Raw genomic sequence first — 16,526 nt, forward strand, 5'->3', positions numbered from 1 at the left:
TTGGCATTCCTCGATTCGATCAGAATGGGATTCCCACGTGGCGACGAATTTTAATGCAATTCGCGTATCATTATCCAACGACCCATGCAGATCCTCGTCCATGCGCGACGTACCGCAGCAACAGCTACAATTTTCCCCTGGAAAATCGATACGAGCCTATTTACTTGATGTAAACACGAGCAACCATGATGAAAGCCATCAAGCAACTTAAATAGTTCACGATTATGAAACCGATCTATCCCTGATCGCTTGATATTATAGCCACTTGCGAATGGAAAGAAATTTATCAATAAAGGATAAGCTCTGGAAACATTTGCAAAATGTGGGAAATATTAATTCAAGGAATTTTGAATGAAAAAAAAAGAGATAAACTGGTGTTAATATTCTGATGGATTACGAACAGAGAGTCGTGTTATGTGGAACTGTGGAAAATTATTGAATAGTGTTTTGAGAAGTATAAATCAATTGAGAAATAATGAACAATGAGTGTGACTGAAAATATTTTTGATTATTTTAAATAAATATTACTTTTTCTTGCAGAATGAATAAATGAAGATGCATTGTGTGTCCATATATAGTATTAATTATATGCATCTAGCTACGAAGAATAATGGAAGTAAATGGAGGAAGATGTTATATATATATATATATATAGCTGACAGAAGCTACACAGGAAATAGCTGAGAAGAAGAATCGTGTGATTGAGTTAGTGTATCAATTTCGAGGAAATTGTGTCGATAATCTAATGAGTCTCGCATACGCCTTCTCATGCTCATTAAGACAATTAGCCAAAGGCTCCTTGCTGTCGAAGTGCACTTGAAACCCGAGGTGACAGCAATCCATTTCTAAGAAGCATTTCAGCTTCTCATTAGTCAGCTTCGTCTTGATTTTCGAGCCAAACCACCGTTAGCCCTAACGTAAATTGTAATAATCGTGTGAAAAATGATTTGATGAATCATCGAAAAAGCAATTCGTGTTGCATACTTATTGCATTATTGCAATAGTTTAAAATCGTTCGTTCCCATTTGAAAAATCAGAACATTCGTGAAACGATATTAAAATAAATTACTGAACAATGATGGATTATATTTAATCTAAATAATTGATTGATACACGTATCAGTCAATTTTCAAATATTTCGCTTTTCTTCGAGATGAAAACGAGTTTGTGTGGTAACTATTCGATTTTGTTAATTTTATTTCTTTAAATTTGAATAATTTAACTTTCCTCTTATCTTAAACAAATAAATGTTATTTTTTATTAAGAAACCGCAAACTTTTCACCTTAAAGGTCAAAAGGGTCACAGTGCATTATATTCCAAGAATTTTGTGTTAAAAATTTATTGTAAGATTATGGTGTGTCGATAAATGCTTATTGGATAACACGAGCTTCAAGCTTAGCTTATGCTAAATGTTAAGCAAACGAACTAATAATATGTTATGTATATAAATGTAATAAATGTGACAATTATAGGAACAATTAAAATGGAGAATACTTATAATTAAATAAAATTCACAGTTGCTATATATACTGAATTTGAAAAGTGATAAGGAATTGTGACAAGAAATTATTATTGTTGAAAACAAGAGAGAGAGAGAGAGAGAGAGATGGTTGGAGAAAAATACATTATTAGGAATTTTTGTGAAGATTGATTAATTGTTTAATAGGTGAAAACTCAAGTCGCATGTATAACGTATATCGCATGCTACGCACACGTATAACAGAAACAACACGTGCACACACAAATATTCGCATAATACACGTATACATATTGTAAATAAAATTAAATCTGCAAATCTCCACATATCCCACTATCTTATATACTTTCTCGCGCGAGTCGTGTCCCGTGACTTCCGGTTTCCGCTTCTCTACAAATTTTCTCTGGAGCTATAATAAAATTTGACCAGTTCTTAAAAAAAAAATACCAGTTATAATTTCATAAAAGCAACGAGATCCATCGTTGAAGATTCATTAATTTTTTTAAGAATTGACAAATTTCTGTGTTAAATATGTGTCGTCTGTATATACCTATATAGTGTCAATTAAATATATCGTTGCATGGATAAATATTTTCAGTCGACGTTGATGTTAACAGCAATTTTACAATAAATCTCCAACGAATGGCAGGATTTAAAAAATTGTAAAAATTATTTTCCCTCGTGTTAATTTTTCGTAATGAATATAATTTGATAAAATATACCATATATATATATATATATATATATATAAACGATGATTTATATATCAAAGAAATATATACTTATAAGTTTAGTTGGATGAAAGTCGACTGGGAGCTATAAATAATAGTTAGGTATTAGGATGGGTCACAGGAAGAATGGGGGGAGAGGGGCTTTGGATCTATTTATCACAGAGCTCGCTGGTCTTCTAGCCTATTACCCATGTAAAGCCCTGTAATCATGTTACGGAAATAAAGTCAACCAACGAACATTGGAGATTGGACGATGGCTGCCTATGGGACCTTTACCGAGACTCTGGCTGATGCTCGACGATCTGGACCGAACGTGAGCCAGAAGCCAAATCGACTAGATTCGACCATAGATGCAACTCCCCCCTCCCCCTTTCTCATATCACTACCCCTTAGTAAAACAAGAAATCACACTCAGTCCTTTCAACACACATCCCTTCGACGAATTCCTCTGTAATTCCAAAACTTTCTTCATCCAACTATATAGACACACTCAATCCACACTATCATCCCTCCACACCCTCACCTTACATCATTACCAATTTTTGCAATTTCAAGAAAAATATAAACGCACATTCGAGGATAAGCAACGTGTACAAAAATATTCAGCGTGTCGTTCGATACGCAGTTTGGAATTGTTATATATAAAATAAATACTTGAACTCAAAGGGGTGAGAAAATTGGGGTGGGTTGGGGTAGCACAGAGTCAGGGTGAACTGCCATTGGTTGGATATGTAACACTATAAGCATCAGCGTCGACTAGCTGAGAAATCAGTGAGTGATCGATGAATGGTGGCACGTAAAGCGCCACACAGTCCACAACGTAGACGAGAGATGTTAAGCCTGAGGATGAAGAGTCTCAGCTTGGATTCGCCGGAAGGATCTGCCCACGTGCGACACCGCCCACGAGATTATTATTCCACCCATCGAGACTCGCCACCAAGACACTCCGACAGTGGTAGCATCAACAGGCTATGTAAGTACTCCCCTAACACTAACAGTACATATATATATATATACACATTTACCCAATACAACGCACCATTCGATTCACTCATTTCACACTCTTAATTTACACCAATCCACACTAACAATCGTGGTCATTTACATGGATCTTTGTGCTGATTTGGAAATTAACATTTTAGCACTGCAATCTACTATTTTGGATCTAATTTATAAAGACAATGAGGTTTTATAATCGTTGATGTAAAACTTGGAAATACATTGGAATCACGTTATTACATTCACACGAGAAAACGAGATTTGTATATACACATACACAGAGTCCCTACAAGTTAGATTTTCCTCAAAGTCTAGAGTAATCCTTGTGTCAAGTGTATCGCTGTAAATTCTAGCGAGTGTAAACGGTAGATTCGAGTTCCTTCCTTGTAAATAAGCAATCTGTGCTGTGTAGGAGTTCTAGGATATCGTTGTTGCGATACTTGTATGTATGCGAGTCCCTCCTAATTAATCGTTTGATCAATCGCTCATTGCAAAACTCTGATTCACCGCAAAATGTGGTATCGTCAAGGTATTCCACAGTATCGAGAAATTACTGGTAATAAAATTGAGGAGATTCGTGAGAATCACTGTTGGAATCTTGCGGATTTCAAATACGAGCAATTTTTAAAAATTGATCGGTGAAGAAGAGTTTTTTGGCTAGTATAGTAATTCTAGATATAATAATTCCATATAGCTCGATTTCCATTTGCATTCTTGGTATAGATAATTGATAAAGTGGGATAAGAATTTTTACAAAAGTTTCATTAATGAATATAAAATACATTATTGAACATTGTTAGTTTTATGGAAATTTTTAAAGTCATTAGGAATGGACCCTTTTAAAATTTTCTTTATACGATATTTTGACTTTAGTCAATCTCCATTGAGCAATAAAACTTCCAAGAATGGATTATGGATTTATCCTGCTATTTGGAAAAATATGAGTTACAGGGATTCAAATAATCTGCTTTGATTCAGCACCCTGCAGTCCTAACCAAGGTCACAGTGTTCACAAGCATACGAGGGGAGCCATCAGGATGTCCAGCATGGAATTGCCAGATGAAAATGAGAAATCATACTCGTCAGCCAGCACCTCCCCTTGTCCATCACCGCACACCAACAATCAGAATCATTTGAATCCTCCTGGGAAAAGGGTATTGCCACCCAATAACCTCTACGTGGTGTTGTACAATTTCGAAGCCAGACACAGAGATGAACTGGACCTCAAGTGAGTGGAAACACCTGCTGGATAAAATTACAATTCAAATTTGATTTAAATGCCACATTACACACTATTATACAATTTCTATCCACTTACCTGATATTATCAAATTTCTACAAATATTAATTAATTCTTTGTGAAATTGATTTAATTATTATCATCCTTATAAGGATTTAAGAACGATATAAGGTATCGACCAAATTTTGTTTTTTTCTTATTAAAGTTCAAGGTCTCTTTCAGTGAATCCAGTGTTAAATTAGTAATCTATCGTTCTGATTAGTTCAAAAGTTATTAAACTCTCGGAACATGTAGAATTATTTGAATGGAAATACAAGTTTGATCGACATTGGTAAATTTTGGTGTTTCAGAGCTGGTTACAAGGTGACGGTAATCGATAAATCCGAGAAGGATTGGTGGAAGGGTAAATGTCTTGGGGGTAGAACTGGATATTTTCCTAGTGCTTACGTGATGCGCGTGGAATCCGGTCAGAAAACCCTCCAAGTAACGAGGAATCTGCAATTGGCCGAGACTACATTGCTACGGGACCAGGTACTATATCATAAACCGATGAAACCCTCCAACTGAAATGAACAATTCAGTATTAGCACGTGGGAATCTGATGGATCTCTAACATTGATGCTTATAAAATAATAAACCATAATTACTGAATCGATACAGCCACCTCTGTACTATACTATACCTGAACGTTACTTCATAATTAATCCTAATTAATATTTCAAACCTATATTAATAGCGATGGGTGAAGATAATTAATTACAATTAGTCGTTTAACCAGCTACCCTGCAAACTATCGTAGTTTGGCCAGAACTTTCCTGAACAATCGCTTCTGTAACGTTCCAAATTACACGACGAACGATAGTTCACAATTTTTTTCTTTGCCTCGTGAAAACAATTTGTACTCTGTATGGAGAAAAATAGTATTAATGAAAAAATGAAGTAATCCACTCAAACGAGAATAAAGAAAACTTGACAAAGATATTACAAGTGTCAGGCAAATCCTTAACGAGCGATTAAAATAAATTTTGCAGATCGTGATTCAAGTAGGCGAGGAGGTGGACGGTGTGGCGATGGTACGTTGCGCAGCTGACGTTCGTTCGGCAGACCACATCGGCAAGGAGGGCGACGTTTTGTACAAGGAGACCCTGTGTCCTTTAAAATTCCTGCAGGAGGTGTGACAAACGCTACACCAACGCAACTTCCGCCGGAAGTTCTCGTCGAGCGAGCGTCGACGACCAATGGAGACCTACTACGATTGCCTTCAGTGTACCGATCACTGCTACCACTCGACCTTGAACACTGGTACCAATGTCAACAGCATCTGCAACAACAACAACAACAATCAGGACCCAGTGAGGTTGAAGAACGCGAGGAACAGCTTGCCGGAAGTGTCGAGTCTTTCGATCAAGGACGAACAGTTGAAGCACCTGTTCCACCAGGAGTTGCTGAACAGATCGAATCTGGCCAAAGCGTTCAGGGGTCAAATAGAGTTGACCCCTGCGAGGAAAAGGTCATCCCTGGCCCGGCCAGTCAGGGTCCACGACAGTTTTCAGCAGCAGAAAGGCTTGGTGGGTCCAGGATTCGTCCTTCAACGACCCAGTTTGGACCTCTTCGACGAGGACGAACGAGCGGACGTTGAGACCGGTTGGTCGATTCGCCTGAGACTCGAGCAGATGCTCGAGCTCACTCTACCCCAGAGCAGGAGGAAGAGGAAGAAGGCAGGCATGATGCTCATGCAGCATCAGAGGGTCAGGAATGGCTTCAAGGACACCGAAAGGCTGCTCAAGGTATTTAGCATTAACAATGTGGACCAAGATACTAGGTACAACGTCGACAGGTGTGCCGTAATGTAAACAAAGGCTCGTCCAATGCTAATGGACCAGCCCTACGTTTCTTTCCTTCCTTCCAACTGTATCTGCCTTTTTTCCTCTTTTTTTCTCCACGCGTGACCTTGACACGACTCACCCCACTTCCGTGCTCCTCCGCTTCTAATTGCGATCTTTGAAAAGCTGTTTAACTGGCGAGAGCAATTTTCGGAATAGAATCGAGCTGCTTAACGGACAATTTTTGCCTTTTGTCTCTTTTGAGGGATAACCACCGGTGGGGACTACTGGAGGAGGAATTTTAGCGATAACGAAGAGGAGAAGGATACTGTTTTGTGGTCGGTTCAAGGTCACTCGTCCAACTCGTTTTTCTACACGTTCAAACGCATTTGCCATTTACTTTTAAAATCCGGTACTAAACGAAGACTAATGATCCGCCATTTGCCACACGATGAGAATGAACAATTTATGGGAGAACGGCGAGATTTTTTATAACGATAATAATAATAATGCGAAGCTTGAGCCCCCTTTGACCAGGGTGCTAGTTTTCAGACGGAACTTGTTAGTTTAGAGATATTAGAGCTTATATACCTTTGGCGAGATACTGCTGACCTAATTATTTTGTACTCGTATAATATTATATAGAACATACCTGCAAGCATATAGTATGCAACCTAGCAAGAGCACCTGATTTTTAGTGTTCTAACAAGTTGATATTCAGGAAATAATATTTTAGGCATCACCCCCTTCGTCAGTGTATAATCTTTAAGAATACCCGCTTTTTTGTTTTCTTCTTGACCCTTCTAGTCTTTTCCTTCGAGCTCTTCCTTTCTGTTTCCACTCACATGACCTTTGCATCCTGCAGAACATGCGTTATATATAGAGATCTATCCAATTTATTTAACAACTATTAATATACGCTTAAATGGCTAAACATCACTTTGTTTAAAACTCCGTTTTGTGCATAAATCCATGCTCTAGTGCATTTATGAAAATCCTAACCTCACTTTTTTCATCGATGCTATATAACTATACGTTGTTACTTTTATCTCGCGAAAAACTGCGAGCACATCGTTTACAAGAATTTTACGATATACGAGGATTTACTAGTTGTCGACAAAGAAATAAACAATTGATATTGATATATAGCAGGTTCTATACATATACAAAAAGAGCTATTTTCTATAGGTTTTTGTTGTTTCTGAAGAGTAAACTGTAAATCCTTGTGTCGAAGGAGGAGCTTTGGTCTTTGTGTGGAATTAAAACACAAATTGATGCGATCTTAGGGAAATTTTGAGGTTAGGATTGGGATAATCGAACGTTCCACACGAGGCAACAGCAACAGCGATTTATATCGTATAGTAATAGTACATATATGGCAGTAGTGGTAGTAGTAGCGGTATGTAGTGCTACCACTACTAAATCGTTATAATTTATATATATTTTCTAAAATTTAGAGAGAAAGAGAAAGAGTATCGCAAAAACCAAAGCTACATGCCGATTACTGTTATCTTTACGTAGTTGTTACGTACTTAAATTGGCGGGGTTCCCCGAGATCAAAGATTTGCAGGAGAATGTTAGGCGATCTGTGACAATGGCAATGTTTTCCTCGTGACAAAGATCGATCTGATAAATTCAAAGAGATTGCATTGTCCTATTTGCTCTCAGGGTCTACACGAGAATAGGATAAGAAAATGACGAGCTCGGTGAATCCCCTTAGGCGACCTTCTAAGGAATTTTTCTCGTGGATTGGAAAAGCGAGAGAGAACACGAGAGAAACGAGCTAACCAATAAAAGAATAGTGTTAAGCTTCGGAAAGAGAAATAAAAACTTAACGTTTATCGTACGTTGTAACGCTATATATTGTATATTACATTATATTATATACGAGAAATTATATTTACGAATACCCTTTCCCTGTTAAAGTGTATATCGAATTATTAACTGTACCATAGCCTGTAAACTATTCCAACTACCATGCCCAGTATTTTCTAAGTATTAAATATGCAGCAAGATGTACCCGTGTGTTATATATATGACCAGCCTCACTTTTATAGACGCCTGTATTAATTGTTGCACGAGCTGGAATTCTTTGATCTCATAAATATTTATTTCCTCCCAAAAAAAATGACTTGCCCATACAGCACCTAGAAACTTAAAGGCATTTTTTAGGCGTCTTTTAGTCAATTGGATGACTAAAAGATGTCTATAAGACAACTTTTAGTCAAGTGTGTGCTTTATGGGTCCTTATAAATTATACAATCCTTCAAAGTAAAATCGATACAACCTATTGTGATCAATGTATAGGCAACCGTACAAAGCTACGAGCTTAAATTAAATGTATAACCAAACTACTCGAATCAATTAAAAACTCCTACTCTATTATTAAATAATGTATTAAAATTAAACGAATGCCTAAAAATCATCGCAAATGACAAAATGCTTTACGCCAAGAAAAATTCACAAACTAACCTATAAACCCAATTAACGAGAGATAAGAGAAGAAAGGTTTAGAAAAAGTTCCAAGCAATCCGATAAATATTTGATATCAAAGAATTCTCTTCCCCTGATGGATGAACTAAAAGTAAACAAACTAAAAGAAAATCGACTGATTTCGTTGACCAAAGAAAATCTAACGGGAGAAGTACCTACTTTGTTTTTTGCAAAAATGGCAGCGGATGGACTTGAATGTTGAATCTCGTGTGCCATAACCTCTTAGCGTTTGATATTACTACATACAGTTTAGTCCATTTACAATAACCTTTCGTACACACCCGAGCAATCGTGTTTATTCGAATAGACTGCACGAAATATATTATCTATATAAATAAATGATTCTTGCGTAAATATTTTACCTCAATCCTCTATCCTTTTAATATCTCTTATGCCATTACATTACAGCTCGATCCCTACAGGCACCGTGCGCGAAATCAAACGTTAATGAAGTGAAAATATCGCTGTGTATTTATATATATGTAAAGCACAGTGAAAAACTTGCCAACAGCCTTGTCTATCGTTAAATTTTTTTAATTTTTCACTATGCATTCGATGTACATATAAAGCAAAACATTCCCATTTGTCTATCGTTGTATTTCGCGTGCACGGTGCCTACTGAGGGCACAAAAATCTCTTTTTGTTTTGAGGATTAAATATCTTGTTAAACATGCTTTTAATGAATTTCGGGTAACGAAGTTATGGGACAAGAAATAATAGGATTTAAAAAAAAGATAATAATACTGAAATAAAATTATAATCATTTAATAAATTTGTACTTGACAATTACCAAATAATAATGTACACGAATATGATAATATTGAATTTTTCGTTGATCGACGTTTACAAGACCAGTTTCTGACACAAAGGATGCTTACGAAGGAAGAGAAGATTTATTATTGAAGTGCGAACGGAAAATACTAAAGATTCTGGATTTTCAAACTACTTTTGCAAACCCACCATCTTACCTTCCAAATTATTACGCCTTATTATCGGAAACACAATGGCCTGGATACTCAATTGGAAAAATTATATTATTGCGGTTCATACATTTTAATAAAAACTCTATTTATATTCAATATCTTTCACTTAAATATTTATACATTGATATGCTCGATTTTGTTGTCTTTGCTTTTATCTATACTCTTCATTAAAATTTTAAACACTCAGTGTAACAAAATATACAATTTTTGTGAAAAGTTCAAATAGTACATATAAACATCTCATGCACTAATATGACAATAGTTGAAAAGTTTCTTCTTATTTTGTATACAGATCAACGTATCTTTATTAAATGATAAATTTTATGATGTACCACCATGTAAATTAGCTTTAATAATCGCAGAGATTATTTTGCCTTCGTTCGTCAAACCAAAGGAATTCAGCAACGATTATTTGTGGAATATATTGAAACTATCTATCTTAATTTTTAAATGGATCGACTAAATCGAGGTAAAATATTGAATTATAAAATGCGGTGTAACTTTGATAATCGAGCAATTTCACTTGGTTTCTTAAAACGTTAAAAATGAATATAGACGCTCTGAAGCAATAACAATTTATAATGAATACTATGAGTTTGGAAAGTAAATACTCCATATATCATTTCGTTTACAAAAAATATAAACTCGGCCGATACGAAAAAATATCTATTTGGTTCATGAATAAATTTCTTGGAATAACATGTTACATGCTTGTAAATTGAACACATCTCATAATTTTTATATTTTCACAAATTTTAAAATAACTTCCATAAACAGAATGTCGAAGAATAAATTTTATACCTATCACATACAATTTTTCGTTAATTTTTGTAAAACAATCTTATAAGTAGTAAAATTGTTGTATTAACTTTAAAAGTTATATATTTAAAAATAAATCTTATCATGATCGAATAATCTGTTAAACTTTATTTTCAATCAAAATTTGAGCTGACCTCTCACAAATATATCAGTTCTGTATATGTATATAGTTTATTATTTAAACTCAAAAAAACTGCACCAAGAATAGTATCCCTACAAGAAATTTCTCGTTTATCAAATACATTGCTGAATGTTATCAGCACTGAAATAGATGACGAACGCTCGCTGTTACCAGTAAATCTTACAAGTAACGACAGAAGAACTATACAAACGGAAGTCTCGATAGTCGACTGGAGAATTTCATAGAGATTAACGAGTCTGTAAGGATGATCGAGTACATAAACAATAAACAGTCTTTTAAAGCTTGAATTTGGCAGCCTTGAGGATGGGGAATTTATCGCCGGTGCACGTGCCCCGGAAGTCGTCCAAGGACAAATCAATGATGGCGACGCCACCGAGACTCTTCGCCTTCGCGTAAGCAGCTTTGTTTCCGGCTGCATCAGGGTCCTCGTAGCCGACCCAAATTCCATCAGCACCGGTGTCAGAGTTGTAGGACTGGAAGGCGTAGCTGCCATATTTTTTCGACGGGTCACCGACCCTCCTGAGGCGACCAACGGCGCTCTCGGTTAACCTTGAGCAGATCTCGGTGAAGGACAACAGTCCTTGAATGCCTGTGTGAGGTCCTTCCACGCCAGGACCCTCCGCGACGAGTGGAGGAACTCCGGAAATTTGGCTCTCGGACGTCAACTTCCAGGTTCTGGCGAACGTGGGAATTCCGACCACGATCTTCCCACCCGGTACTCCGTTCTCCAACCAGTACCTGAATAATAATAATAACATTTTAGTGAAACGTCACAGATGGACCATCGATGAGACTGTTGCTGTTGAACAAATCCTTGTTCTTTCTTTCTCTCTCTCTCTTTTTCTCTTTATACAACCTTGCAACCAACCAGAGCGTCAGGTACTTCCGGTTCCCTCATTCGGTTATTTATTTCGATCTGATCGTTGCACTAATGTAACGTCATCGAACCAAAGTAACGTTTAATTTACAATTTCTACAAGACTGAGGCTAAACACATTTGATCCTGAATTTTTGTTTACCTCGCAGCAGCGTCAACGTTATCCTGAGGAACCCTTCCGTAGCTCTCGTATATCGGGGCTGGAAAATCTGCCTCTTTCGGGTTCCTCTCTGGTGTTTTCTGATCGAACGCCCACAAATGCACTGCATCGATGTTAGGTGACAACAATCTTGCGTCATAGTAAACTGTTATAAATATTAAAAATAATGTTTTTAGAAATTGTTTATCAAACAATTTTTTATAGCGTTTATAGATGAAATAGAACCATGGATAAATTTTTTAATTCTTCAGCAGTTATTGTTCATAACGATGAAAATGTCACAACAATACAACAGTGCTGAATTGTAGCACGTGACACGCGACTGGTTTACTCTAACGTGCAAAGAGGGTCTGGCTAATGATTGTCACGTTCTCCAAATATTGACCGTGAATGACGTGGAAATAAAATGTTGTTTTCGATATTATTCACAGGGGTCGAGTATCCTGTAAGGTAAGCTATTGAGTATGTTAAAACGAACCAGAGGGATCTATAAAATCGTTTTACTGGCCGTTGATCAATATTGAATCCAAAATATAATAAACAAATAAAAACTGACAATTTAAAATTAACATTTGAGTTTAAAATTATTAAAACGAATACAAAAGACTTTCCTATCGAAGAAAATATAGGGGGGATAACGCAGAAGAAATAATATACAAAAAAATATATAAAGAAAACGCTGCTCACCACTAGCATTAACGTGAGGCAAAACAGAGACAGTGAGAGACTTTAGTCTGGATCTGAGTTGAGACTTGAGGTCTCTGACCAAAATGGTGAAACCATCTCTGTGCTCCTGCTCCTTCTCATCCTTGAACTTGCCATAGCCAAAAGTCTTTTTGAGGCCTTGCCAAAAGCTGCCCAAAGCGCTGCGGTTCTTCTTTACTTTGACTGGTGGGAATTGCCAGGCTAGATCAATACCGTCGAATTCGTAGTCGTTCAACAAACTGGTCACAGAATTGATAAATCTTGTTCTGGACTCGGAAGTCTCGGTCTAAAAAATACCGATTAAATTTTAATATTTTTCTCTCCATAAATATGATTTAATATATATATAGATAATTCTTTTTAAATCAAAACTAATGAACAAAAAATTACTAACCAAAGTGAGGTACTTGTGAGTGTCCTCGTAAGGATCTGCATTTCCACCGATGCTGAGGTAGACTTTAAGTTCTGGAAAGGCTCTCTTGAGTTGGGGAACGATTCTGTAGAAAGCGTAGCCAGCTCCAGTGTCCAGTGCTGGATTCAAAGGGGTAGCCTCGAAGCTGGTTGGATTTATACCGGCGTATCCATAAATTAAATGCGTGCAGATGCTCAAGGCTGGACGAAGGTCATCTACTTGGAATTTTCCTGGTCCTGAATAATTGTGAGAAGAAAATTAAATTATAGTCGATCGAAAAAGAATTATTAAAAAAAGGGGAGTGGGTTATGAGAGGAATAATTTCAGAGAAAGTGAACTAAACGTTACTATGTTTACCTAAACGCTCGAAGGACGTTGAGTTCCAGTAGCAAACGACTTTGCTGTGCTCGTGAGGGTCAACGCAGATGACTGCCTTGACACACAGCAGCGCCAAAACCGATAAAATTAACACCTTCATAGTCGCAATCTGCAAAAATCAAACTTTTCTAAAAATGCCTCTAGCTGGCCAAACAATTTATTCAACCGTGAGAAACTTTTCATCCATTTCAGCCACGTTTCGAATAAGGCGAAAAGTACATAGTGTTATATATATATATATATATAGTTGGTTTTATACGTTTCTTATAGAATTTGAACGCTTTATGCATGAAACGAAACGTAACTCTCTCGTATACAATAAAGCTGTAGGACGAGGAATTGTAAAACGTTAAAATTGATTGAAAGAGAGCTGCTGAATTGGAATTAAAAGTTTAATCGATTAGCGAGTGACGATTGATAAAGAATGAACCAGAGTATGCTGAAATTGAATTTTTACAATTTCTTGTTAATTTAATAGATGATTATAGGAAGCTTTCCAGGAGCTTTCTAGAGTTTTTAGTGAAATTTGCAAAAAGTCAAACTCGTTGGAAATCTCTTTGTTTAGAAGATTAAATGTCTTGGTAAATATGCTTTTAATGAATTTTGAATAACGAAGATGTTAGGTAAAGAATTATAGATTTTTAACGAATGATTTGAAATTAATTAACATATATTGTTGTTGAAATAAAATTTAAAAAGTTTCGTCAATTAAAACGAGATAATTGATAAAAAATATAAGCGAATATAATGAAATACAGTGAATCGTTTTGTGAACTTAGAATAGACGTTCACGAAAATCCTCTGAATTTGTTAATAAAAAACAGGAAAAAAATAAAAATTACCCCAAAATCTAATAAATCTATAAAAATATTATCCAAAAAACTTTAATCAATTTCGAGCAATAAAGTTATCGGACAAGAAAAGAAATTATAGAATTTTTCCAGTATAATGCAGAAAGAGTTGATACTATTAGTAAAATAAAATAAAAAATATTTAATAAATCAAAACATGAAAAAATTATTAAAAAATAAACATGAAAAAGCTGAAAATGAGTTTCTCGTTAATTTAATTGACGTTCGCAGGGCGGTTACTCAAAACTTTGTTAATTTTTTAATAAAAATAAATAAGAAAGGGTATAGCAAAATTGTAAAGACTTACCGATTCCGAAGATAGAAGACGACTGTCGGTCTAGCACCGACTGTTGAAGACTTTGATAGGATGGTTTTTCGTGTTAGTGGGGTGAGGGGGGGGGGGGGTGAAAGGTCTTAGTGACGCCATCGCCCGATCTCAGAAGAAGCTTATTACGCATTGACAACAAACTGTCTATGTATTGGCAGAACCAACCATGAAAAATCTCGAAGGGCACTAGCTTGGTAAAATTTGAGATCAAAACAAACTCTCCAAACTGTTCCACGAAGTTGGTCGAAGCAAATCAAATAATAATAAATACATATTTGCTGGAATAAATTCCTCTCAAACGCAGTGCTCTCCTTCGCAAACAGACTATTAATTTTCTATAAATGCATAATTCTCTTACCGTCCCTTTCATTTTTAATAACGTAACGAGTATCGATATTCTAAATTTTCATACAAATTGATAAATCACGAGAATGCAATCAGATAAAATAATCTAGGGGGGGGGGGGGAGACATAAACAATAAAATTTACAAATTATCTTTGTAACTATATTTTCTATTTGAGTCGAAGCTCCCATTGAATAACATTGTGTACGATTGGAATAAACCGCGTAGTCCTTGCCTGAATGCAAAGTTTCGTTTCAAGGACAAACGCTGAGATTTATGTTTAGAGACTGTGTTCCACTGTAGGAGCCACGCAGATATTGATTCCTAATCGTGATTAATGTCCCACAAAAACTCGATTATCTCGGAGGGTTTATCTCTTTCCAAGAACGTTTTTAAAATCTCGTATTTACCAATTTGCATATTTCTTCCTATCAAACATCCCCCCCCCCCCCTCTTCGATTCAACTTCCAACACTTTCCATCGTTCTATCATAAAAAAATAGTAGAAAATCAACTTTACTATTATTATTATTTCCTAATTTTATTACACAGTTTATTATAATTATTTCTGAAATAAATAATTGCGTTAGAAAAAGACTGCAATTTTTTTGCAAACATTTTCCTCTAGCTGACCTGCAAATTCGCTCGTGATATCGTATGTGCTCCACGAGAGGGGGGGGGGGGTGGTATTCGAGAAACATCGCTCTCATTAATTTGCCCGATTAACTCGACTGTTCTTTGACGGTTCCCCGCGCTATCGTTGAACTCTCTTCGTGGAAAGTCACCGCGTGCACTCTCCTAGACCGATTCATCATTGCCTCATTTAGCAATCGATTAGCGCGACGCCAACAAACGGAAAATCAATTGACCGATAAATCATTAACGCGAGTGGCTTTCCAATCAAAACGAACCAGTCGAATTTAATCAAGCCGCAATTTCAAACACTCCCCGTAAATTTTTCAACGACGGATAATAACTCGCGCAGCTTGAAATTTTAACAATGATTTGGCGCGAGATTTGAATTTGAGCGCTCGATCATCTTCTTCGCGAGGTCACGTGCGACGAATTAAAGAGTTATCGCTCTTTCAAAGGACTTAACAACGACGATCTTGGATTCAGGTCGTATCCAAACGATTCTGATCATTCGAACGTGCCAATTGGCTCATTTCGTCACGCGCAAAATCCGCTCTATACGAATTTCGTCATTCAACACCTTGCACCGATTCGGTTTCACTCGTTGGGTTATTTTGTCATTGTTTTTATTCGAATACCAGTCAATTTATTTAAACAATTTTTGTAGATATAAATTTGATTTTTTTGCAATTTTTTGTTTATAATTTTAAGCGTTGAATCGTTAAATATATTTTTTAGTAATTTTTAAATATAACAGAGACTGAATTTTTGGAATCATTTTCTCCAATTTTTGTGTGTATAGTTATTTCATAATTTTTTTGTAATTAATTGTTTTTTATAAGTTTATTTTGATTTGATTATTTAAATCAAGTACATACACGCGCCGTTCTGTTTGTTGTTTTGACTCGTTCTGAATTTCCAATACGATGATTCTATATTATTTTATAGACGCACACACACACACACCCACATATTTTTATTATTATTATTATTACAATATTTCAGGTTTAACGATTTAATTCTTTAAGCCTGTGTCCTAACAGATTAAATATTGACAGTCTGGATCAAAGTGGTATAATTCAAAGTGTAATAGAAACTGCACCACTTTAAACCGGAATTTTTCAATATCCA

The 16,526-nt window shown here is 36.0% G+C and overlaps 3 protein-coding genes across 7 annotated transcripts in view; 2 read left to right on the forward strand and 1 right to left on the reverse strand.

The window, feature by feature from the left end:
- Stacl (Stac-like) overlaps positions 1-5,626 on the forward strand; it is a 60,643-nt gene extending 55,017 nt beyond the window's left edge. For 4 of the 5 annotated variants that reach the window (XM_066745579.1, XM_066745582.1, XM_066745580.1 and 1 more), the window contains 4 exons: positions 3,012-3,182; positions 4,187-4,436; positions 4,799-4,979; positions 5,480-5,626. In XM_066745579.1, the coding sequence (XP_066601676.1) occupies positions 3,012-3,182; positions 4,187-4,436; positions 4,799-4,979; positions 5,480-5,626 (749 nt within the window). The remainder of the gene's footprint in view (positions 1-3,011; positions 3,183-4,186; positions 4,437-4,798; positions 4,980-5,479) is intronic. The other variant, XM_066745583.1, reaches the window with a different exon arrangement.
- A 60-nt stretch (positions 5,627-5,686) lies between these two features.
- On the forward strand, positions 5,687-9,376 carry LOC136784716 (uncharacterized). The gene has a single exon (XM_066745586.1). It carries the CDS (start codon positions 5,687-5,689, stop codon positions 6,299-6,301), a length of 615 nt encoding a protein of 204 aa, XP_066601683.1. The 3' UTR covers positions 6,302-9,376.
- Positions 9,377-9,513: 137 nt separating this feature from the next.
- LOC136784715 (chitinase-like protein Idgf4) lies at positions 9,514-14,466 on the reverse strand. The gene is made up of 6 exons (XM_066745585.1): positions 14,399-14,466; positions 13,220-13,349; positions 12,845-13,098; positions 12,433-12,736; positions 11,728-11,890; positions 9,514-11,446 (listed from the first exon to the last, which is right to left on the reverse strand). Exons 2-6 carry the CDS (start codon positions 13,338-13,340, stop codon positions 10,984-10,986), a joined length of 1,305 nt encoding a protein of 434 aa, XP_066601682.1. The 5' UTR covers positions 13,341-13,349; positions 14,399-14,466; the 3' UTR covers positions 9,514-10,983.
- Positions 14,467-16,526: the final 2,060 nt, after the last annotated feature.

This window comes from Prorops nasuta, unplaced genomic scaffold, assembly GCF_024137725.1.
Source record: "Prorops nasuta isolate Cenicafe-Biocafe unplaced genomic scaffold, Cenicafe_Pnas_1.2 PNAS00065, whole genome shotgun sequence".
NCBI classification, from domain to species: domain Eukaryota; kingdom Metazoa; phylum Arthropoda; class Insecta; order Hymenoptera; family Bethylidae; genus Prorops; species Prorops nasuta.

Coding starts and splice junctions, on each gene's coding strand:
- LOC136784716 (XM_066745586.1), top strand. CDS start 5,687: ATGGAGACCTACTACGATTGCCTTCAGTGTACCGATCACTGCTACCAC.
- LOC136784715 (XM_066745585.1), bottom strand. CDS start 13,340: ATGAAGGTGTTAATTTTATCGGTTTTGGCGCTGCTGTGTGTCAAGGCA. Junction 11,891..12,432: donor GCCTCACGTTAATGCTAGTG/GTGAGCAGCGTT, acceptor TATTTATAACAG/TTTACTATGACGCAAGATTG. Junction 11,447..11,727: donor AACGTTGACGCTGCTGCGAG/GTAAACAAAAAT, acceptor ATTATTATTCAG/GTACTGGTTGGAGAACGGAG.